The 23,357-nt window shown below is 56.6% G+C and overlaps 1 protein-coding gene and 1 long non-coding RNA gene across 4 annotated transcripts; one reads left to right on the top strand and one right to left on the bottom strand.

The window, feature by feature from the left end:
• Positions 1–88: 88 nt before the first annotated feature.
• USP2 (ubiquitin specific peptidase 2) lies at positions 89–17,529 on the bottom strand. 2 transcript variants are annotated; one of them, XM_081241053.1, is made up of 12 exons: positions 16,750–17,529; positions 4,737–4,787; positions 4,086–4,209; positions 3,778–3,889; positions 3,569–3,679; positions 3,348–3,412; positions 3,059–3,162; positions 2,890–2,970; positions 2,677–2,755; positions 2,344–2,451; positions 2,035–2,155; positions 89–1,811 (listed from the first exon to the last, which is right to left on the bottom strand). In XM_081241053.1, exons 1-12 carry the CDS (start codon positions 17,515–17,517, stop codon positions 1,724–1,726), a joined length of 1,812 nt encoding a protein of 603 aa, XP_081097179.1. In that variant the 5' UTR covers positions 17,518–17,529; the 3' UTR covers positions 89–1,723. The 2 variants fall into 2 exon arrangements, with proteins under 2 accessions (XP_081097179.1, XP_081097180.1); XM_081241054.1 differs by lacking the exon at positions 16,750–17,529 and adding an exon at positions 8,116–8,424.
• Positions 8,619–21,646, top strand: LOC308621015. 2 transcript variants are annotated; one of them, XR_014016370.1, is made up of 3 exons: positions 8,619–8,833; positions 11,006–11,108; positions 17,953–21,646. It is a non-coding gene; the product is annotated as an uncharacterized lncRNA (long non-coding RNA). The 2 variants fall into 2 exon arrangements; XR_014016371.1 differs by having other exon boundaries at positions 11,002–11,108.
• Positions 21,647–23,357: the final 1,711 nt, after the last annotated feature.

Raw genomic sequence — 23,357 nt, 5'->3', positions numbered from 1 at the left:
ACTGATAGGCTAGGAGCGCTTCCTGGGTTCAGAGCTGTCCCAAATCAAGATTCCATCACTTACCAACTTACTTCTCAAAGCTATTGTTTATTCTGTACAAGGTTCCACTGTACATCACACATTCTTCTACTCTTGCTTACACAGTAAACAAGTGTACACCAGCCCTTTGGCTCAGGTTCACAGGTCTTCCCTGGAGAAGGGTGTCAGGCCAGTTAGACTCAGGGTGTCTTTTTCTGATGCTTCCTGGGAACACTGGAAAGTTCTGGGCTCCGAGGGGCACAAGTGGGCCCAGCTGTGTGGGTGTGCAGAGCTCCACGCACAGACCTCCGTGCCTTGGTGCGGAACAGCTTTTTTCTAGGGGACAGCACAGAGTTTTGCCCAACTACTTAGGGCAGAATCAAGCCCATGGGAAAGAACCATACAACTGAGGCAAGATGTCCCCAAACACCCAGGCTCCAGCTCCCAGGTTGGACTGTAGACCGATGCCAAGAGGAGCTGGAGCTGGGGGCGGCATGGGCATCCCTGAGAAACTCGGTCCAGAGGGCCTATGTCAGGAGGCTCTGAGAAGGGGGGTGGGGGTGGGGCAGGAAGGCTGGAGAGGAAAAGCAAGTTAAGGAGGAATAAATTAAAGGTGAGAGAAGCTCGAGGGTAAGGGGCTCCTGCTATCCTTCCAACAGCTGGGGAGTAGCCCGGGGCTGGGTTAGAGGAAGCGGCGGGAAGGACTTGTTAACACTATCCGAAGAAATCTCCTTTTACCTGCTCTCTTCACCTCACTGCAATGCAAAACAAGCCAGGGGCTCCGGGCACGCACGACCCTGAGGCTCCCCGGCGGCTCTGAACATGGCACTGGGGAAAAGGGAAGAGGCTGAGGGTATTTCAGGGAGGGGCAGTTACCCCCTGGTCCCCAAATGCTATAAGGCACAATTCTTGGAGGCAACTAGATTCCATCCAAAACGTTAAGAAAACAAACAAAAAACCTGTCAGAGCCCAGGTCTACTGTGGCTGTGCTTGGGGCCTGGCCAACTCCCACCTAGCACCACTGGGGGCTGGCACGAGAAAAGCTGTATTTTGAAGAATTAAGGAAAAAAAAAGAAAAATGACCAGCACAACGTCCCAGCTGTGAAGAGGTGTGAAAGAGAGCATCTCCAGTCTGAAAACTTTAGTTTCGGTAAATTAAAAAAAAACAGCTGGGCTTTTAAAAACCAAAAACAGCTTTTTTCAAAGACGTCCCCTCATCTGTCCCCCTGGAGTTAGCAGCGTTACGAGGGCTCTGGGCTCATGGGTGTTTCTCTTGCTCCTGGACCGGTGAAGGCGGGCGGCGATCCTCCCCAGCAGGCTCCAGAGGGCGCTGTCTTTCCGGGAGGCCGGGGCTGGAGCCTCGGCCAGTGGGCCAGTGGATGAGGATCTTCTCCCCACAGACGGCTGTTGTTTAATCACACACAGGAAGAAACCACAAGCTTACAAATGCAAACGTGAGAAGCCGAGGGACACTGTGCTGGCTCAGTCCGTGTCCTGCCGATCTTCCCTGCCAGGCGGGGCTCGCGGGCAGCAGGCTCCCCTCTCCAGACCCCGGCCAGGCTGCAGCAACTCCTGCTCGGCAGCTTCACTTTCCTTTATTTTTCGCTTATTAGTCAGGTGGGGTTTTTTTGCCTTTTTTTGTCTTTTTAAAAAAACGTAGGGTGTAGGGCCACCACGGGGAAGGATGAGATGTAGCTCCTCGTTGCTACATGCGGGAGGGCGGACTGGCCAACTCGTAGAAGAGCAAGTAGGCGTCGCTGGTGCGCACTTGGCTGGAGGACATGGGGGAGACGCTGTGGAGAGAGGACAGGTCAGCCTGGCGGCCACGGGGCCCCATGACACGACAGAGCGGCTGGGGGAGCGTGAGGGCCCGTCTCTGATCTACTGGACACCCGAGGCCACCCTCTTCTGGAGGGTCTTCAAATGTACAGCTACACCCCTTTTGGCCCTGACCTCTTCCGGGTCAGGTACAGGTGGTGCCTGACAGCCGGGAGCCGCGCCCGAGGCCTGTCTCACCTGGAGTCATTGAACGCGTGCCATTCGCCTGTCACCGGGCTCCGGCAGTAGGCTGTGTAATGGCCGCCCATGGTGGTTCCGGAGTGATTGGACACAGCATACAGGTTGTAAACAGCGTGGTCTGAGGAGGAAGCACAAGGCGTCAAGCCCCCGAGGCATCCCTTTCCCCCCGGGCCCCCCCGCCTCCTGCCGCTACTCCCAGTTTCCACGTCTTACTCCTTAGCAGCGTCCCTCCACCTCTCGGCCTCCCCGCTGTATCTTAGACACTTGTGCCTTGGTTCTGCACCTCCAGCGCAGAAAAATACTCACTGGTGTTTTCTGAGGCAAATTCTCTCAAGTCCAGGTCTCTTAGTGGGAAATTCACAAATGTTGTGAGCTTGCTGGTTCGTATCCTGGATTCTGAGAACCGCTTCAGATCTGGTATTGGTGTGAGTCAAGGACAGACAGGGTGGCGAGAACAGAGTCAGAGAACAGGAGACAGGACCCCTGAGGGCGACTGCGCTTCTCAGGAAGCAGGAGGGCACGCGGGAGAAGAAAAGCCGCCTGACTTTCTGAGGTTCCTACTCGGTTGGCCCTCGCCTGGGCCCCTGTCATCAGTCCCTCTCTAATGTCAAGTCCCTGCCCTGACGAGCTGAAGGATACGGAGCACCAAGATCTTTGGGAACCTCTGGATGGAGAACTTCTTTATACACCGCTTTCTGGCTCGGCAGCGACAGCACGTCTGAAAGACAGGACAGACAGAGCTGGGCAGGACTCACGAGAGAGGCCAACAGGCGAATCCAGCAACTCCTAGGCTGGTCCGCCCCCGAGAGGGCTCAGGGAGATGCACTCGCGCTGGCACGGAGGGTGACTTACTGGCTTTTCATCGCCATCAAGCACATCCTCTTTGGTGAAGAGCCTCATGCAGTCCATTAATGTCACCTCAGGATAACCTCGCTGGGAGAGAGAAAAATGAAGGTCAGAGGTCGCTGACATGAAAGGGTAAGAGCGGGAGTTTCCGAAGCAGGCGGACAGGGGTGCGTACCTTAGCAATGGGCAGAGACAGGTCCCAGAAGGGATCAAAGACGGTAGAACAGTAACCACAATCAGTACACGTCAGGGAGCTCTTCAGCTGCCCGACAAAGAGATCTGGGGAGAGACGGACATGCGATGCTTAAACACTGTGTCTCCTTTCTCACCGCTCCTGCCTCAGACCTTTGGGTGCTGGGCACTGGGTAGCAGGAGGGGTCCCCGGGAGAATGGGCTTCTCATGCTCTGCTCAGGCAAAGCACTTAGCAGGGAAGGCAGGCATTTCCCCCTGGGCCCGCACTTACCCCCGATCCGACTGTCCTCCCGTTCTAGATATTTCCTCCACATCTGGCGCCCTTTCTCATCATCACTAGGACCCAGAGAGGAAGACAATTGGGTCAGAGCTCAAACCATGATAAGTTTAAAGGCCTAGGGATCTAAATCCTTAATATCCAAAATTCTCCCCAAATCATTACCCCCAAAGAAGTTTCTGTAGTTCCACCCCCAGCACTCTCCCCCTACTTACGGAAGATGGTCGAGGTTCTCAGTGTTGGACCTGGGCCTCGCTGTGACCCGGTTCACCTCATTGTGGAGCCCGTCCAGGAGGAAGCGAAGAAACTCCTGAGCGTCCTGCTGACTGAACCCGAAGAAGAGGGAGTGAGCGACACCTCTGGCCCCTAGAACCTGCTGCTGCCGCCACCCACCCCGGGGAGGTCACGTCCCCAAGGCCCTTACTTATAGCCGACGAAGCGCGGTGCGTATCTCTGGATCTGGGTCTTGAACTCAGAGGGGCTCACCACGTCATTGGGGGATGAGGTCCATATGGTCTGGATTAGTTTTGCAAACTCTATTGGAAGGAGAGGGCAGAGAGGGGCGTGGAGGACAGCTAGGCCATTTTCTCTAAGAAATTCTTAAACTAGAGTCCCAACTAAAAGAAGCCAAAGAAAGAGAAATAGGAGAGGAACACATGACACACAACTGCCAGTGCAGCGACAGCGGAGTGGGAAAGGCGTGCGGAGGGGGAGCAGGGCTGCGGCCCTCACCTTCCACGAGGGCTGTGTGTGCACGGCTGCTGTGGCCGAGGTCCCGCACGTAGAGCCTCTGGAGGCAGTAATCCCTCAGCTCCCGGGTGTTGCTCAGGCACTGCAGGATGGAGTTCATGAAGCACTGCGAGAGACCACCTGCACGTCAGCCGCGGGACACAGACCCTGGCTGGCATGTCTAGTCACTTCCCACCTAGAGCCCTCTGGTCCATCCGGCCCAGCAATGAATCCTCCCACGGCCTCAAGTGCCTCTTTTTGTCAGTATAGCGGTGAAGTGAGGCAAGGTCCCACTGCTGGCACAGGTGATGTAACTGGTTATTTACCACAGAGGAGTGGTAAATACAAAAGGGAGTGGGGGAGCCGGACAGAAGTGGGTGGGAAGTGATGGCTGTCCTCGAGGAGAAGGATCCAGGAAAGTAGCTAAGCTGCCAGTTCAAAGGGCGACTCCTCTTTAGCAGGGCTTCCTGCTGGGGGCGGGGCTGAGGAGGAGCTCGGCAACTTTGTAAAACACCAGCCAGGAAGGGCAGGTACCAGCTGGCCTAGCGGGTAGGGAGGGAGTCAGCTGGAGCCAGGAGGGGACTCTGGTTAGACGGTCCCAGTTGGGATGGTAGGGAGTGGCCTCAGGAACGAAGTGGGCTCGGAAGAACTCACCGTGTTCCCAAGGTTTCGAAGACCAGCCAGACCCTGGGTGCTCTTAGAATTCTGTAAGCAAAGAACACGCGGCATACTCAGGCTGAAGCAAGAGGCCCGGCCTATGTTAGGTTCTCTCTGCAACTTTCTGCCAGTTGTAGCCACTGGCATCAAGCCACACACATTATTCTCTCTTCAACTTCAGTCTACGTACGTTGTAGCAAAGAGGGGTGTGGAATGCCTGTCATTTTCAACACACAACAAAAATATTCTTCAAGGCTTTGCTTTCTTTTATCGACTACGTGTTTTCCCCCATCTTTATGTTACTTTTCATTCTCTGCCATATTGGAGACTGGAGATTAGAGCCAGAGACGAGGAGTTCATATACCTGGCTCCAAGAAATTTCAGGTCCCAAATCCAGGCACTCTCTCAAATGACCTACATTAGTATCCTGAGATGTCTGATATCTAAAGCAGCTGTCATAATGAGCACTTCAAGGAGGTCTTGAAGAGTTCAATGACAAAACATCTCAACTGAGTTTAGATCTTCAGCTGGGGAAAAACTCTAGTTGGCCTGCCCTTCTGAATCGCCAGAGACAGGTGGAATTCCTTCCAGCTGAGCTCAGCTCCTGAGGGCTGATTAAAGCCTGGGAGAATCCTCCTCGCCTGGTTCAGGTTTCAACACCCTGACCGGCCACTGGCTGGGAATCCTTCTGATGGCAGGTTGCGGCCAAGCAGAGGTAAGCACCTGGCTGAAGGCGCTACTCTTGCTCTGGTCCCTATTGTGGAGGCTGGTGAGGGGGTGGGAGAGAGAACAGGTGCTCCGCTGAGGACTCTGAGCATTGTTTGTCCAGGTCTCTTGGCTGATCCTGGCCCAACCTCCAAGGAGTCAGAAAACCTTCAGGCTCAAAGGATTAAAGAATCGGCCTACAGATGAACCTTCCACCCTCTCTCTCAGGGAGGGGACCTGGGAGCAGGCAACTCTGGAGCAACGCTGGCTGGGGCATGCGTGGGGCCAGCTCAAGCCTGATCAGAACAGGAGCCTGAAATAACTCAGCTAAAATTACTCATGCCGTGTGCCGTCAGCAGCTCAAAGCCCGTGAGGTTGTCAGCAGAAGGGGGTGGGCTGGGGAGAGGCAGGCTGAAGGAGGGCCTTTCTCAGGTATTGCCCCGCTGATCCCACAAGTGGGAGGATCCCTCCTTGCCGATTCTTAGGTCTAACACTAATAGGTAGGGAAGGAAATACCTAAACCAGCAGAGAGACCTGCTGTCCCCCTGCAGCTAGAAAGAAAAGCCTATTGGCAGCAGGTGGGGTATAAGCACCCGCTGAAGAACAGCAGTGTATGGCCCCAAACACAGAATTTAAATCTTACCTTCATGACAATCTCAATAAACCCTGATGCTCCAGTCAGAGGGCCACAACACAGATAATTCCCTGGACAAAGACCTCATCAGCATTTTGAAGTAGACACGGGGCCCAACAAAAACACTGACGTCTCCGTGTTGCCCACTCGGAACTAAACGTGAAAGCCTGCCCACGACCGAGTACCTGCTCTTTCTTCCCAGAACACCCACTCTTACACCTATTTCCGGCAGTGCTTTATTAGTTCTTACCCCCTGTGCCTCAGACAACGTCTGTCTAAACAGGCCACAGAAGCAAAGCATTCTACCGCTGGGGATTGTCACTGTCCACCAAAGTGGGCCCTTGGCTGCGGCAGTAATCATGCAGCACTAGTGGGGGGGGGGCAGTGCGAGACTGGAGGCATCTCTCTAAGGAAGCACTCCTGTGGTGTTGACACTTTTAACTGTGACCCAACAGAGGGAAGGTCAAGAAGAACAGGTCACGATCTACGGCTACTATGCTTGAGGACCTACCCCTGCTTACGGCCTGGCGGGTGGAGAGATGTGGGAGGCTCCTTCAAGGCATCGCTGGGACCCTCTTAGTTCTGGGTTGTGCCTTTGTCTAAAATTTCCTGAGCTCAGAACTGCTTGCCAATTTCTAAGCACTCTGTGTAGAAGGCGGCTGGGTAACAGAAGTCAGGGGGTGGGAGTGCAGGGGAGAGCAGGGCTGTTCTTTGCCCAGCCAGATAGTCTTCTGCCATGAATAGGAAATCAGGAGCTGCAGGGAAAGTCAGCAGTTTCCATTCCAGAGAGAAACAAAATGTCCCAGGAGTGACCTTTCTTACAGGAAAAACAATTCTACCTCAGGGCCGACAGGGAGAGGCCAAAACTGGAGAAGTTGGGAGAGACCCTGAACAGCCAGCCTCTCACCAGGAGACAAGGAAATGACTCCAGGTGGGATGCTGGAACTCAAGTGCAAAGAGCGGAGAACGTTCGGGTCAAGAACTTCCTTAAAATTAGCCATCAGCAAGCCTAATCTGACTCAGTAGCAACCACTGTTCTAGAAGGTAGATGCCACCTCCATCGCCAGTAAAGAGACAGCATTCACCTCCCAGGGAAGGAGCAGGGGGCTCATAAGAGCCTGTTCTATGTTAACGCGGGGGAAACATCTGGGAACACGGGCCATAGAAGAAAGGCTGATGGAGGTTTGTGTCCTCACACTCGAAACCCCAGGAAAGGGCTTTCCAGCTTACTTCACCTGTGCCATGAGGGTCAGCCATGAGTCCTGGCTGCAGCCAAGGAGCCTGGTGTGGCCCTGGCACGGGGCAGTGCACACACTGCCAACACGGGAGCTGGTGCTGTTACATAAGACCTGTCAAGCTCTAGCCCCTTCTCTCTTCCCCAAGGGGGCAGTGCCCAGCCTTTAGCCCCAGCATCACTCTGGGGCGGCTACGTCATTTGAGGGATCCAGTGCCCACTTGGCTGAACTGGGGAGGGCTGGGCAGGGAAGGGACGTTGACCTCTTTCCCAGTCTGCAACTCCCCTGCCCTTCACGGGGTCAAAGGACCCCTGTTACCGACCCTCTGGGAAAGGGCCTTTTGGGACTGAGTGTCGGGGAGGCGGGCCCCTTTCCCACCAGCCTTTCTTGCTGGGTCTGGCCTTGGAGGAGTCACGGCCACGGAGTCCAGCGAGCTGCCCGTTCCCTCACACACCGAGAACTAGTCAAGGTTACGCTTTCCTGCACCTGTCCTGATAGGTGCCAGGAATTAAGAGTCCAAGAGCCACCTGGTGCCGGGGTCGACGAGAGGGAAGGGGAAGGGGGGTTCGGGGGACTCAGGGGCTGGGACCTCAACAAGGGGAGGGGGCCGCGAGTAAGCGTGAGGTCACCCGGGGAGGGGCGTTCCTTGCCGGGAGACCCTGGGAAAGGAGGGGTGGGGGCTGAGGACACTCCGTGCCCGGGCCCGGTGCGCGGCAGCAGGGGGCGGGAGGGAGGGCATCCCGGGGAGGAGGCGGAACCCCAGCCCTCGGCGTTGGGGGTCCCGGAAAAGGGCCCCGCGTACCTTGGCTTTGTTGAGCAGGAGCCCCACGAAGGTGGAGAGCAGCAGGGAAGGGGAGAGAGGGGAGCGCGGCCGCAGCTCCTTGGCGAGGGCGGGAAAGGGGGCTGCGGGGGGTTCCTCAGGCAGGGTCACGGTGTACGAGGTGCGCATGCTGACGGGCGGGTGGCGGGCTCGACCCCTCGCCTAACGTTGGCCAAGGGGGCGCGGGGTAGTACCGAGCGATCCCACGGCCCGGACGCCCAGGCCGGCGAGGCCGCCACAGGACACCGTCCGCGGCGCCCGGCGGCAACCGCTACGGCAGGCGGACAGCGCGCTCCTCCGCCTCAACCTCCGCGGCGCACGCCGCCAACCGCCCCTGCACCGGCTCTCTCTCTCTAGCAGACTGGCGGCCCCGCCCGCGCCGCTGGCCGCGCGACGTCAGCGCTGGGGCGGGACCAGGGCTCCAGCTCCGCCCCCGCTGGGCCCCGCCCCCGGGCGCCAGCACGCGGACCCGAGCGAGGCTGAGCCCCGGCCAGACCCCGCGCTTCCCGCGGGTCCGCCCACCGCTTGGCTGCCCATAGCCCCCTGCCGCCGACCGAGCCCGCCGGCCGCAGGGACCTGGCAGCCCCCGGGGGCCGGCAGGACAGGAGCGCGGAGTCCGGCACCCACCTCGGGGTTGGGACTCGAGAAACTGTCTTTGAGGCCCGCAGAGGACACGTCTCCAAGGACGAGTGTCAGCCGGGTGAGCTTCCCCCAAGGCGGCAAACGATTCCTAACTTTTTGGGGGCTGCAGATCATTTTGAGAACCCGATGAAAGCTCTGTACTCATTTTTTTCAGGGAAAAATGCACCCACTCACAAACTTTTGCACAGCATTCAGGGGGGATTCAGCATTCAGGGCTTTCTTGGAGCCCAACATCGACGCAGACCGTGAGGGTCACAGGGCCCAGGCTAGGAAGGTAGATTTCCACGGTTTCGGCATTGAGCACCCCTCCTCCCTCCAGCCCTAGTTTGGCCCACTGTCAAGAGAGGCAATGCCCATATTTTTATATGGTACAATACGTCACCGTACCTTTTGGCCCCAGGAAGGAAGCTTTTCTGGCCTCTTCTACCCAGTTACCCAACTCCATCTCTCCTAGAATCTCAAATTTTGATTTGTTTTTGGGATATGGGGAGAAAGTACCACCACGGTGGAGAGATAGGTGCTCAGCTGGTGTGGGGTGAGTGTACTCCTCTGACCCTAAGGGCAGCAATGCTTCAAGATTTCTGCTGCTCCACCTCCCTCACCTATCAGGGACCCACACAGAATCTGCCTGGAGAAAGTATCTTGTTTGGAGCTTGATGGCTATTTTTAGCCAGTATTTTTAGCATTTAAAAATACTCTGGGAGGCAGCAATGTGTGCTGTTACTCATCTGTGGCCTCCTTCTGTTTCCCTTGGCCTGTCATCCCCACATGTACACGCACACGGCACACACGACCACAGCCACATGGGGAGTGTGTCCAGGACGCATGTATGGCTTGTACCCCAGGCCTCCCACAGAACAGCAATTTTGTGCTACTGAGGGGGGAGCACAGACGGTTGCCCCTGTGTGTTCCAGCAGCGGTGGTGGGAGGAGTGCGCAGGTGGCAGGAGCTGCAGGGCGTTCTCCTGGGTGATAAGTGAGGCTTGATGTTAGGAGGGGTGATCTCAACAGTCACTGTCCTTGCCGGGTGACCAAACCTGGACCCTGGACAAAATGCAACAGCCTTTTCCTCCATGCTTCCTTCTTCCTAACCACACCCTTTTGAGCCAGTCCCACACTGTCTGCAGCAAGGCTTGCATTTCATCACATCACTCCCGTGCCCTGGAACACCGACTCTTCTATCCATTCTGGAAACCTCAGGTAGCCCTGTCTGTGAGACTGTCATCCATAGGTCGGACGACACCACTGTCACCACCCTCACTCTTCTCTGATCCCCGCTGCCAACCAACCTGCTTTAGCACTTGCCTTCTCTCGCTTAAAAAACAAAACTGCCACCGATGAAGTACTTACTAAATGCCAGGCACTGCTAAGTGCTTTATATATATTAGCCCAGCTAACTTGCATAATAACACAGTGACGTAGCAACTATTACCTCTATTTTCTAGATGAAGGAACTTAAGCCCTGAGAGGTCAAATGACTTTCCAGGACCACATAGCTGGTAAATGGCAGTGTGGGGCTTTGAACCCAGACCCGTCCTACAGCAAAACCCATGCTAGTAACGATTACCAGGGGATTCTGGAATGCCCTTCCTGTTCTCTGCCAGTTACCAACCTGTAAATTCTGCTCAAAACTCACGTTTTCCACAAAGCCTTCTCTAATGAACTCCACCCAGCTCGAAACACCATCCCTGTATACCCTCAGTCTACTAGCATTCAGTTTCCACGGTATGAATTTGTCTTAATATGTTTATCTTTGTGTTGTAAGTGTCTCTAAGGCGTCTGTAAGTGGTCTGAGCTTGTGTGTTGATTGTACCATCACACTGATACCTACTGAAGGGCAGGGTTGTGGGTTCTCTTAGTGGCTGCTTAATAAAGGTGTTGAGCTCATCATGAAAGGGGGCCAGAGCAGGCTCTGCTGGCCATCCTGGAAGTCCCATTGAGCCTCAGAGGGTGGGGCGAGTCTGGGTTTGCATGTTGAGTAAGTGAGCTGCAGGAAGCGCTGCCTATCAGGTGCTCACCCCCTGGAGCATTTGGCCTGTCGCCCCATGATGTAGGCCAGCCACCCCGGGACATCATGACATTCTGCCAGCTCTCTCCATCTTTCCTGGGATGCGGGAGGTTAGGGGCATTGCTGGGAGAGGGGAGGCCCAGCTGGGGAAAGCTCCTGCATGGGAGCCCTTTGAGAAGCCGGGGTGGAAAGAATTCACACAGGGTCCAATCTTGTCAGGCAGGTCTGACGGCTGCAGGACACAACCGAGGAAGAACCGTGGTCCTTTCTCAACTAGCCAAGCCCCGGTGAATCCCTTTCCCCTCAGTGCCATTTCGTGAAGTGGGGTGAGTAAAGCATATAGTCTTCTGGGATCTGCATCTGGCTCTGGCTCCATGACTTTCTGCCTCAGACACACTGAGCTGATCTCTGCAGGGCTCATTCCTGGAGCCTGAGAGGGCCAATTCTCAGACCCTGTGCTTGGCCTGCCTCCCCCGTAGGTATTTTCTCACCTCAGATCCTTCCTGGCACGGATGGAGTATTTAGATAAATTAAAGTCAGGGTTAGCTCTACGAAGGCAAGACAGCCAATACCTTGTTCCCTCAGATCTTAGTGGACAGCTTGGTCCTGGATTTGGAAACACTGCTTAGGCCCTGCTCCTGGGCGCACCTGCTTTTACCACCGCAAACGGGACAGACTGGTGGCCTGATTGACTGAACTGGTAGGGGCTCAGAGTCCTTGCTAGGAGGTTTGGCTTTCAGCCCACGATTGCCCTTGGGGAGGGAGGGCCAGCCAGCGGTACCTAGGTCTGTAGGAAGCTCCGCCTCCCTGCATCACTCAGACTCCAGGAGGCCAAAATGCTCTGTACTCCTTTGAGCCCCTGGGCAGTCTGGCCTGAACCAGCTGGATTCCAGAGGCCCACACACTTCCCTCTCTCGTTTATACCTCTGTGTGGGGCACCAGTTTTTACGTACCCATTGAGGTGAGAGGGTGCAGGGGGCCACGTGTGCAGCTCTGGGCCCTGAACATGCTGTTCATTTCTGTAGCCGATGGTCAGTGGAGCGGCTCTCCCAGGGGCAGGGAACATTTTGCCAGGCGTGGATTAACTTCTGCCTTGCTGAGCCCACCCCTGTGCCACATTAACTCATGGAGACATCCCCGAGGCGGGGTGGAGGGGGAGGCAGGGAGCACAGTGCGGGGCACTGATTGAGAAAACGAGCCTGGGTAAGGCAGCACCAAGGCCACCGGCCAGGTCATAGCCCATAGCCGGTCTTCAAGGGCTGGAGACATCAGTGTCTGGCTGATTCTAACCACAGACTACAAACCGACTGCCCTTTCTTTCTCAGCAGCTAGTACTGGTCCTGGCTGTGGGACCCCTCTGGCTTAAGGGCTCCTCTGTGTGACCTTCCTATGCTGTCAGCACAGATTCAGGAAGTTCAGCCTCCTCTGGGTGGCCGAGTGGGTGAGGACAAGCCCCAGGGTCTCAGGCTGCCAAGCTGGACAAATAAGACAGCAGGGATGCAGTTCAGCGTGGCTGAGTAAACAGTGAGAAGGCAGGGGACAGAGAGGAAGGTCACACCTCTCACCCAGGAGCCCTTGGGCAGCCCCTACTGTCCTCAAGTTGTTCTCTTTGGAGTAAAACTCCTCCCTTCCCCCTACTGCTTAGCAGCAGTCAAGTCCAAAGTCCCACCCGAGAGAAAAATCACATGACCTCGGCTTATATAATCTCCCTGTCACTGAACAGCTGGAACCCGAGGCTTTGTGAGATGAGTCAGCAGCCCCAGTGGCAAATAGGACCCAGGCGCCCAGGCCGTTTGCTCCTAGCAACAGGTCCCAGAGCAGAGGGCATGGGTGTGCAAGAGGCCGGGTCTGGCCCTGCATCTGAGCAGCAGATGCCCGGCCCGTGACTTGTGCTCTGGAGGGCCCCAGGCCAACCCCGGCTCTTCTTGGGGAAAGAAGAGGGTGGCCTCCGGCAGGGCTGAGGCCAGCAGGCAGAATGCCAGGGCCCAGGGCCGGGGAGGGAGCAGCTGGAGGGTGTGGAGCGGAGGAGGATTAGGATGGATTGTAGGGGTTAAAGCGCAGCCCTGGAAGGGCTCAGTGGGAACAGCTTGTCCTTCCATAGGCCCGAGGGAACAGGAGAGGTGGGGCAGAGGGGGGACGTGACCAGGCTGGGTGCTTGGGCCCCTGGCTCTCTGCAGGGCCAACTCACCTGGCCTGGCTTCCTGGCTTGGAGTCCCCACTGAAGGTAGTGAAAGGTTTTTTTTTAAATCAGTGTTGAACCAACACACCTCCCTCCTCTCCAGTCTGTCATAAGGTGGAGCCTGGGGCAGCCCTCACTGTCCTAGGCTGAGCTGCACCCTCCGTGGAGTGGCATTTTGTTGGTACTTTGTTGGTACTTAAGCTGGGGGTGGGGTGGGGGGGTATACAGAATTCTTGTCCCCCTACACCAGTTCTTCACCTGTGCTCAGCTGAGTCTGTGACCGTCCAAGTTCATGTGGGCTGTTACTATTAACAAGGGGACTGAGTCTGGTTAGACCTGTTCTAGTCCCCGGTGGGCGGCCCTGCTTGTGACCTCCCTTTACTGTACTTCAACTGTAGCTCAGGTCAGCTACCCTGAGAGCCCTGGGGCCATGACTGCCCCAGAGGAGTCAGATCCTGCTGGCTCCGCCCCAGGAAGCACTTCCTTCTCACCTTTGTTCCTCCCAACGGTGGTCCCCTTTCCCACTCTAGTCAGCTGCCAAATGCCCCTTCTTTTCCATCATCTCCTTTCCCCCCTTAAGTTTAAACCGACTCTCCCATTGCATGTTACTGGTTTCAGATTCCTCCACATCCATTATTTGCTTTGAACCTCATGACATCCCTGGGAGGTGGGCGGGGCAGGCATGACCATTCCCTTTCATGGGTGAGGAAACAGCTCAGGTGAGAGGTGACCAAGGTTAAAGGGGCAAAATGTTCTTCCAGCGGTCAGAGCAGCCCATCCCATCCCAGCCTCGATGACCTCTCCCTTCCCCATCACCTATGACGCTGCAAAACACCTAGGGAGGCCTCCTACTGCCACTGTTTTTGGAACTTATCTCCCCAAGTTAGTTGTGCATATGCCCGAGGGCAGGGGCCATGGCTCCCACCTCTCCTGCCTCCTGGAGCACCTGGAAGGGGGCAAGGAGGACTGACGTGTATGGAGCACCTACTCCATGCCAGGCCCTTTCACACGCAACCTTTGATTCCTCACGACAATCTATGAAGTGGGAACTATGATTGCTCTCGTTTTACAGAGGAAACAGGTTCAGAAGTTCAGGAACTTCTCAGAGGTTATGCTGCTAGTAAGCCGAGCACCGTAAATGAATGAATGAGACAGTTAAGATCCCCAGATGGAGATCGGAAAAGAAACTGGACCTGGTTCTAGGCAGAAGTGGTCCAGGCCCCACGAACAGGGATGTTCTCACGCCAGCAAGATGTGGTCAACTCCAGAGGCGAGGGTGAGGGTGGTGAGGAGAGAGAGAGGTGAGGTTAGAGGGGTGAGGGTGAGGTTAAATCAAGGTCTTACACCACTGAGCCCACGAGGGGCCTTTCCCAGTTGATAGCATCTGCTGGAGTGAGAGCTCACAGTGAAACGCTAGCTCAGTTGTCGGGCTGCTGGCTACTTCCCTGTGTTGTGGGTTGCTTCTGGACGGGAGGAGGGATGTTAGGGTGGCTGAGTTTGCTCTGGGTCAATCCGCGACTCCTCTGAGGTCCTCTCTCAGAATTCCCCTCACCCTGGCCCTGGGGTGGAGGTGGGGCCGGGGTGTCCCCTGTGGAAGGGTTGGAGGGCAGCAGGCTCCAGGGAGGTTTGGAATACGCCTGAGTGGGAAGGAGGAAGCCCTGCTCTCCTGGGATTGGGCCTGAGAGTGGCTCTGCAGTTTAGTCTGTGGAGGGGAGGTTTTCGGACCTCAGTGTGCTTGAAGATTACCTGACAGTCTTGTGAAAAGGGCAGATTTCCAGGCACTGTCCCTAGAGAATTTGATTCGGGGGGGGGGGGTCTGGGTGGGGCCCAGACCCCTGAATTGTTAAGCTGTGCAGCTGATTCTGAGGTAGGCAGTCTGCAGACCCCACTATGAGGAACACTGAGCCCCGTAAAGAGCCCTTCTCGGGCTTCCCTGGTGGCGCAGTGGTTAAGAACCCGCCTGCCAATGCAAGGGACACGGGTTCGAGCCCGGGCCTGGGAAGATCCCACATGCCGCGGAGCAACTAAGCCTGTGTGCCACAACTACTGAGCCCACGCACCACAACTACTGAAGCCTGCATGCCTAGAGCCCGTGCTCCACAAGAGAAGCCACGACAATGAGAAGCCTGCGCACCGCAACGAAGAGCAGCCCCTGCTCACCGTAACTAGAGAAAGCCTGCGCGCAGCAACAAAGACCCAACGCAGCCCCCAAAAAAGAGCCTTCTCTTTTGAGCAAAGGGAGGGCGCCCCTCAGAGGCCTCTAGCACCCAAGCCCCTCCACTGAGAGCTGCTTTCTGATTGTCCCTGAGATGCGCAACACCAGACCTGTTCAAGTGAATCACGCTCCACCCCAAGCGCACGTGCCCTGAGATCATGTCTTTCTCTTCCGGGCCAGCTCTGTCGTGTGCCACTCCTCGTCCCTCCGACATAGCCAGCCCTGCCCTTTCAGGGCCTGAACGCTCTGGGAGGCACCAGCCTTTGCATCTCCCATGGCACCTCACATACGGCCCAGCAAGGCCAAGACTCTCTAAGTAATGGTATCAAAGTTGTCCTCTCAAGACCTTTAGTTATGACAAGCTTCAAGATCCGTGCCTCAAAGCTCCACCCCTATCTTGCACCCCTGCTCCATTTTTCTGGACAAGCCCCTTAAGCAGCATTTCTTGCTATGGCATAGCTATTGTTGCCAAAAGACACGTGTCCTAAGAGTAGGAGAAGGGTACATAGAGTAATGAAGGCAACATAACACCCAGTTCTCCTGCCCATATGCTTGCCTGTCCATCTACCTACCTACTCATCCACCCAACCATCCATCCATCCACCCACCCACCCGTCCATCCACCCACCCACTCACCAATCCATCCATCCATCCATCCATCCATCCATCCATCCATCCACACGATAAGCACATCAGCTGAGTTCTACACCGATCTAGGCACATGGTGAGGGATCTAGAGATCTGATTTCTTTCTCATCCTGTGAGCTCACCATCTAATGGGTAAACTAATGACTACAGAAAAGGCAGAATTGTAGTCAGTGCCCCAAGAGAGGTGTGTTCAGGGATTAGATGTGGGTGGGGCCATGCCAGCCCTTACTCTGTCTCCAGCAGAGCCTCTTCCCTTATTCGAGCCCAGGCACTATTGGAGTAGAGAGGGATTGGATCGTCTAAAGCCCTAGACAAAAAGTTCTGCATCATTTTCTCCAAAGACACATGAGAACAACTCCTGTCCAGACACCCTGTCCTGAGCCAGGCAGGGTCCATCAGAGGAGAGACCCTCTTCTCCTGATGTCTTATGTCCCAATGTTAAGCCACGTCTCTGGACTGGGAGGTAAAAGCCTGAGCAGGAGGAGAGATGCAGTCAGGGCCAGGGGGCCTCTCTTACCACGGGGCACACTGGTGGTCTGGGGGCCTCAGCAGTCAGTCCAGGATGGGGCAGGGCCTGCAGGGGGACCCTGGCATGTTGGGTGGGAAAGTAGAGGATAAGAATCCCAGTGTACATGAGGGTAGCTGAGCATTTCCAAGATGACTGCTGGGCCATCGTTGAGTACACAGGTCATGAAGTGGGTTTCCTGGGGAGAGTGGGAAAGTCCCTGGGCAAGGCATCAAACCATGAGGGCACCGGACGTGCTGAGGTTACTTCCCTGGCTCATCCCCACCTGGGCTGCAGGAGCAGCCACTGTGAGGCCTGGGAAGAAAAACCTCTGCCTTCGATCATGGGTCAAGTTGGGAGTCCTGTTCTCATCAGTGGCTGCCTCCCCAGCCCCTCACCGGGTCCCTCGGGCAAACTCACCATGGTGTTTCGCCCTGGGGAGCTGGAGCAGCTGGACACAGGGTCCTGGCCCTTGCCCTTCTCCCACAGCGTGTAACGGCCACTCGGTCGGTAGGTGGGGCTGAGGACTTCAGGGACTCGTGAGTGAGGGGCCTGGGTGGGCACCTGCGGTGCGCTGCCCTTGCGACCATAGCTTTCCAGGTAGTCGGCCAGGTACTCCGAGCGGCTGGCTGCCTGGTAGAGCCCCTGCAGGGCACACAGCTCCTTGCGCGTGCGGGCCAGCATGGGGCCGCGGCCCAGGTCTAGCCGGTAGCTATCTGAGGTCCGGAGGCTGGAGAAATCCCGGGCCAGGTCTGATTGACTGTTCGACTTCTTCTGGGTCAGGGTTACCCCCTGGTCGCGGGCATTGATGGGCAGGTAGCTGAGGGAGCTGGTGGTCACTCCATAAGGGAATCCACTGCCCCCGCTGAGTCCACTCCCTGAAGGCCGCTCGGTGCCCCGAGTCTGGCTCTCCGCACGCTTAGCACCCCCGATGACGTCGGGTCTCAGCAGGGGGCGGCCTCGGTCATAGTCCAGGATGGAGGGGGAGCCATACGTATGGGGACGGGTGAGGAAGCTGGTGGGGGGGCCGGGCTTGAAACCAAGCTTCTCCTTCTCCAGGAAGGAGGCAGCCAGGTTGGCCCCGTAAGAGGAGGGAGTGTAGGTGCCATAGCCTGATTTGGCATAAGGGGCATCTGTGTAGCGGGCCGATTCTGTGTAGCGCTTCAGGGTGGAGGAGAGCTGGGACATCCTTCAGGGCGGCACTCACTGGGAACTGGGGGCCTCATGGGCTGAAAGACAAGGAAAGCAGTTGTCAGAGGGCCCTGCCGGGGGTCAGGCTCCCACTGTACCTGCTCTCCGTCCCCAGCTGGCCAGACCTCAACCAGGGACCACACAGTCTAATTCCACGAGAGGCTGGCCCGCCGCTGAGATACACCTCTGCACTTGCGCGCACGCACACAGGCATGCAGGTCTCCACGCACCCATGCATTCACACCTCAGGGAAAGCACGAGAGCTGAGCTGGCTTTCATAAACCACACCGGGCGAGCAGTCTCAGCACGTCCTGGCCACTCCAACTGCTCCCCTCAAAGACCCCAGGGTGAGGCAGGGACTGCCCTACCTCTGCAGCCCTTCAAGCAACAAACAGTATTCCAACCCAGGTCCCATCTGCTTCCTCTCCTCAGCTTCTGCAGGTACTCCCGAGATGGGGGGATGCCACCGCCCTCACCCCCTGGATTGGAGACGCTGGACGTTCTGAGAGTTAAGACTGCTCCCCTGCTTTCTGACCTATGGGACGAGCAGGAGTCTTTTGCGAATCTTACACTGACTGAGCTGGCATGACCTGAGAGGATCACTTGGTCAGATCCTTGATGAGGAAAAGGAGGCCCATGCGGTTTGCGGGAGGTGGCGATGAGTGGCTGAGCAGGAGCCTGACCTTGGTCTCCAGACCCAATCCCAGAGTTCTTCCCTGGACACGGTCACCTGCTGCGGTGGGGGATCCTCGTGTGGTAGAGCCCACCGCCTTCACTGATCTAAGACTTCTGTTTCAAGTGGAGTCAGGGCCCTGTGGCCTCCCAGGGGTTCTCCCCTACCAGCACCCATCACAAACTGCTCTTGGTGATAATGACTTGTGCAAAGGGGGCCCCCTGGAGGCTAAAATCCTGCACTGCAGGCAGCACTCCTGTCCCTACCCCAAGTCCTTGCAGCTGGGGTGGGTCCACTGAGAGAACACAGAACCTCTGAATTGAGGAGTTTTGAGAGCCCTAAAGGGTCATCCATCTTTTTTTTTTAAGTTTCATGTCATATATATTTTACCACAAGTAAAAGAAGACATTTCCACATCCATCATCCAATTGAATCTTCCCAAGGTCCCAGGGAGTGGGCAGCCATGACCACACTTTACATAGAGGACACTGAAGCAGACAGAGGCGAAACAGCCTGAACCAAGTCTCACCGCAGAGACATCAGATTTGGGAATCCATCCCAGATTTCCCCACTGCCGAAACAAGGGTGATTATCAGTTAGATGCATTGCACCCGTTACCTACCCTCACTGTTAAGGTCGCCTTAGTTGTTGCTACAAAAGACTTGATCTTACTCTCCAGATCTTACTCAGACTAAACTGTAAGATGTTTGCCCAAGTTGTTTTTCAGGAACTTGGAGTCAGCTGTGTCCAGTGCATGCTCCAGCCAATGAAGACTGGTTAGGACCGTCAGCCCCTTCCTGGGCATCTGAGAGTGTCCACTCGATGAGGGGGTCATCCATCTTAAGTTCTCTGTTGTACAAATGGGAAAAGCACCGCTGACTTGCCCAAGGTCATGCACCAGCAGGCCCAGGGCTGGCGTCCATGTCTCTCAGACTTCCAGCCCAGTGGTCTTCCCACTTTACCTCGCCTCAGCACCCCCATCACATTTAGGCTCATGTGGAGGCCCCCAGAGTCCCTCCATCACCGTGAACATGCAGGCTTTATCTGTAATGGAGCTGGAGGGCAGAGGTGCTTGGATGGAGGAGCAGGTAGGATCGGGCCTCTTTCCTTGAGGGTCAGCAGGGGCTCTTGGGGGGCTCCTGGGGCGGTGAGGATGCAGTCGTCCAGGACTCTCAGAGGAGTGTGCGCAGGGGCCGGTTGTGACGCGTCCCGTGGCTGACTAGCGGGGTGATTTTGCCCTAGTCATTTAACCTCCCAAGCCCCAATTTCCTCACCTGCAAAATCAGTATAATCATCATCATTACGATTCCTGCCTCACGGGGTTGTTGCGAGGAATAAATGAGATAATAACATGTGAAAGCTCTCAACAATGACAGTGGTTATTATCTCCTCCCCCAGGCCCCGCCAGGCAGCCCGGCTCCTCCCTTTGTAGGCCTGTAATAATGTCAGGGCTGGCTGCCTCCTGCCCGGCGGGCCTCTGACCGCAGCCCCGGGCACCAGGCTTCTCCCAGCAGCCCCCAGGGAGATGAGCGGATGAGCAGGCAGTGGGCAGAATCTAGCTGTTCGGCAGCCAGTGGCTCGGGCAGCCCACAGCCTGCCCTAGGCCGCAGCCCCAGGCCATTAGGGCAGAGAGGAGCTGGTGCCAAGCCTCAAGTGCTGAGGGCCAGGCAGAGAGCTCTAGAAACTCAGTCCATGTAAGGCGTGAGATAGGTGCAGGGGTGGGAGGTGAGCAGGTGGCACCTGCCATATAGGCCCCAGAACAGAACTTCTAGGCCCTGCCAGAGACCTCCAGCCATTTTCAGTCTAGGCCGGCCTCAGAAAGGCCTGGCTTATAAGTTATCGTCCACCCTTTTCCCGCCTGGCCCGGAGGCCCCCTACCCTTCATGTACACTCCCTCCCCACTGTGTTCCCACCTCCAGCACGACTTTCACCCCTTTCTAGGAAAAGAGAACTGGAGGAGGGCTAGGGGAAACCACAAGCTTCCCTCCCATCTGCTTAGCTTTCTGGGGTCCAGAGAAGGAAGAGAAGGAAGGCCGAGAGAGGCCAGGGGGAGAGACAGAAAGAGGCACAGGGGGCGGGGGCGTGGGACCAGTCCTGCTCGATTTCACTTTGGAGAGCGCCATCAATAATTCAAAGTCAAAGAGACTCCAGGTCTCAGGAGCTGGGCTCTGGGACACCTGGCAGCCAATCAGATATGACCCCACCCCACCCCACCCCCACCAGGGCAGGGGCTCGTACCTCCTCCCCTCGGGCCTCTCTACGCCTCCCCACACTGAGGTTCCCAGGCAATTGGTATTCTGCAGGCAGTGCCCCAAGCTTGTGACCTCTCCTGGCCCTGCTGACGCAGAAGTGCTGGGGCCAAACAAGGTGCAGCAGACAGGGACAGACGGCCCTGGGATGGCCCACAAGTAACACTGGGAAGGGTTGGGGTCTGGGGGTGGAGCCACACCTGCCAGTCCCCAGAATCGCAGGAGGGCTCCTAAGTCCCTCTCTCCTGTCTACTTCAATCTGGCAGGCAACTGACAGACCTCTCCCTCCCTGCAGTCTCGGGTGGTCATGCCATCACTAACAGCCCCCTGGAAGCTGCCTCTCGGCGCTGGCAGCTGGTTTACAGTTCCCCTGTCTGGGGAGAGGGTCCCTATTGGGGCTGAGGCCTTGAGCACGCCTATCCCCTCCCCCAACCCCCAGTTTCACTCTTGAGGACAGTGCCAGCATCTTTCAGGTGAGCAGACAGCTTGGGTTGGCGCCCCTTGCATTACCTGGCACGGCTGTCCCTGGAGGCTGCAGAACGCACCCCGGGCGGGAGAGTGGGCCGGGGCCCTGGCTATAGCCTTGCTGCGCAAGACAGGGACAGGACAGGCACTCACATGGCCACGAGTCTCCTTGTTGCCAAAGGAACGGCCTGAACTGAATGGCCCTTTCATGGGGCAGTGGGAGGCCAGCCGATTGGCTGTGATGCCCCGTCCCGTCCCCCTCCCTGCCCAGCATGGGGCCCCTGCTGCCCGACTCCTTTCACTGTTTACCCAGAGCTGGCAAGTACAGGCATGTGGTTCCAGGCAGTGCCTCCCCAGGTGCCCGCCGCCTCAGACAGCAGGGGCAGCCTCCCTGCCAGCCTCCTCCTCCGTGCCATCTCACCGGGGCCCTCAGCTTTTCCCTGCTCTGCCAGGCTTCCCTCTCGCTTTGCTCAGATTCCCTCTCTTGGGAGGTGTGGTGGCATCCCTCTTCCTGAAAGGATGAGTGAGCCAGCTGGCCACTGCCCCGCCAGCAGGTACTGAGCACCCCTGGACCAGGCATCACCCTGAGTGCTTCTCAGGCAGCCTCTCATTTCTCAGCAGCGCGAAGTCCAACACTCATACAGCCTTCCCTGTGCCCCTGGCTTACAAATATCATTTGAAGGTTTAATTTTTTTACGTTAAATTGAAATTCAAAATATTTTCATTCAAAATTTTTAAAAAATAGACAAGATATTTAAATAATGAAACGTTCAAATGAAGCATTTAGCATTCATATTTCTGACGTTATTAAAGCTTAAAACTGCACTAAGACTTCTGCGTATTAACTCAATCCTCACGACTGCCCTAAGCAACAGGTGCTATTATTATGCCCATTTGCAGATGAGAAAACTAGGGTTCGGGGAAGTGATGTGGATTTCCCCAAGGTCACACTGGGAGCAGTGGCGGAGCTGGACTGGGACCTACCTGGGTTCTGTCTGTTGACAGCTGCCCTGAAGCCAACCCCCCACGTCCCTTCTCACTTCCCTGGCCTCTCCCTGAGCTGGCACAGGGTGGGGGGCCTGCAGCACGGGGTTGAGGGGGATCCAGGCATCCACTGTCTAGGCAACAGCACGGCAGGTTCAGACTCCCGCAGGAGCTGCCCTTCGAGTTTCCACTGCAGGCAAATGAAAGTGAAGCCAGGTGCAACCTGAGCCCCAGTACGATGCTGATCGGCCGAGACATGGTCCAGGAGGCCTCCATTTCACCCATGATGCCAAGCTCCTTCATGTCCCCTGGCACCAGCATCTGGCCCCAGCCAGGGCCCTTGGCCCAAGGCCTGGTTATGGACATGCCCCCCGGCCTCCTACCCTTGCTGCAGCTCAGCCCACCCCCCGAGGTACCCAGACTAGGTGAGTCAGGGGTTAAAATGAACCCTATCTTCCTGGGGCCACCAGCCCTTTACGTCAGCCACTGTCATTTCCTGTTGCTCACGTGAAGGGCTCCGTAACCTGCCCAGCCAGGGGAGGGACTTGCTCCCCAGGAATCCCAGGCACTCCTGGCCCCCACGGTAGGGGATGGGTGATGCCCAACATCCCAGCAGCCTTCACGGCCCCTCTCTGCCCAGATCTGCTCTCCTTTCTGGGGTGAAGGCGTGCCAGCTTCTGTGGCCTTGCCACTGCCTGGATAGAGAGCCCCTAGCTGGGCTTCAGAGGTGCGCCTCAGCCGGATTTAGTCCCTTGCCTCCTACTCAGGTGTCCGGGACAGGTGAGTGGGGAATCCCAGCCAGTTCCACTAGGTGCTTGGGAACCTCCACAGTGGTGACCTCAGAGCTTCCCAAAGCCGCTTGCTAACAACATCGGAATGAGGCAGTGAGACAGCTGACCTTGAAGGGTAAAGTGGGCTGAGAGAGGGGCCCTGTCATCTACACTTTCCAAGCCGCACGCCCAGCTGCTGGGGCACTGCCTACACACAAGTGTCAATTCCTAGGTCGAGGAATGTCCCGGCCAAAGTAGAGGATACAGGTGGAGTGGAAGGTCAGGGTGAGGGATATCTGTGCACTCATAGTCCAGGAGTTGTTTACTCCTCTCAGGCCCACTCCCTTCCAGCCTGCCACTAGCGCCTCTGCCTCTCAGGGGCTGGCACCCACCCCACTGACCCACCACTTTAGTGCCTAATATGCCTTGGCAGGGGGTCATCCAAGGGGCAGTGGGTCCCTCTCAGTCTCTCTAGGTCCCAGTAGTTACCCAAGGGCTGGGAGGCGGTGAAGAGGTAAGATAAAGACACTGGGGATTAGAGCCAGAATCCTGCCTGGAGGAGAAGACGTGGGTGGGCTTAGGGCAGTGTCTCTATAGGGCGCTCCTTAATTTGGGGTTGGGAGGGGGTGGGCATCTCTACACTTCCAAGAAAAGGCAAAGATATGGGCCCCTGGGCAGTATTGGAACCCTTAAATT

Source organism: Mesoplodon bidens, assembly GCF_964165515.1.
Source record: "Mesoplodon bidens genome assembly, chromosome: 7".
NCBI lineage: Eukaryota > Metazoa > Chordata > Mammalia > Artiodactyla > Ziphiidae > Mesoplodon > Mesoplodon bidens.
This window is presented reverse-complemented; position numbering and strand designations above follow the sequence as displayed.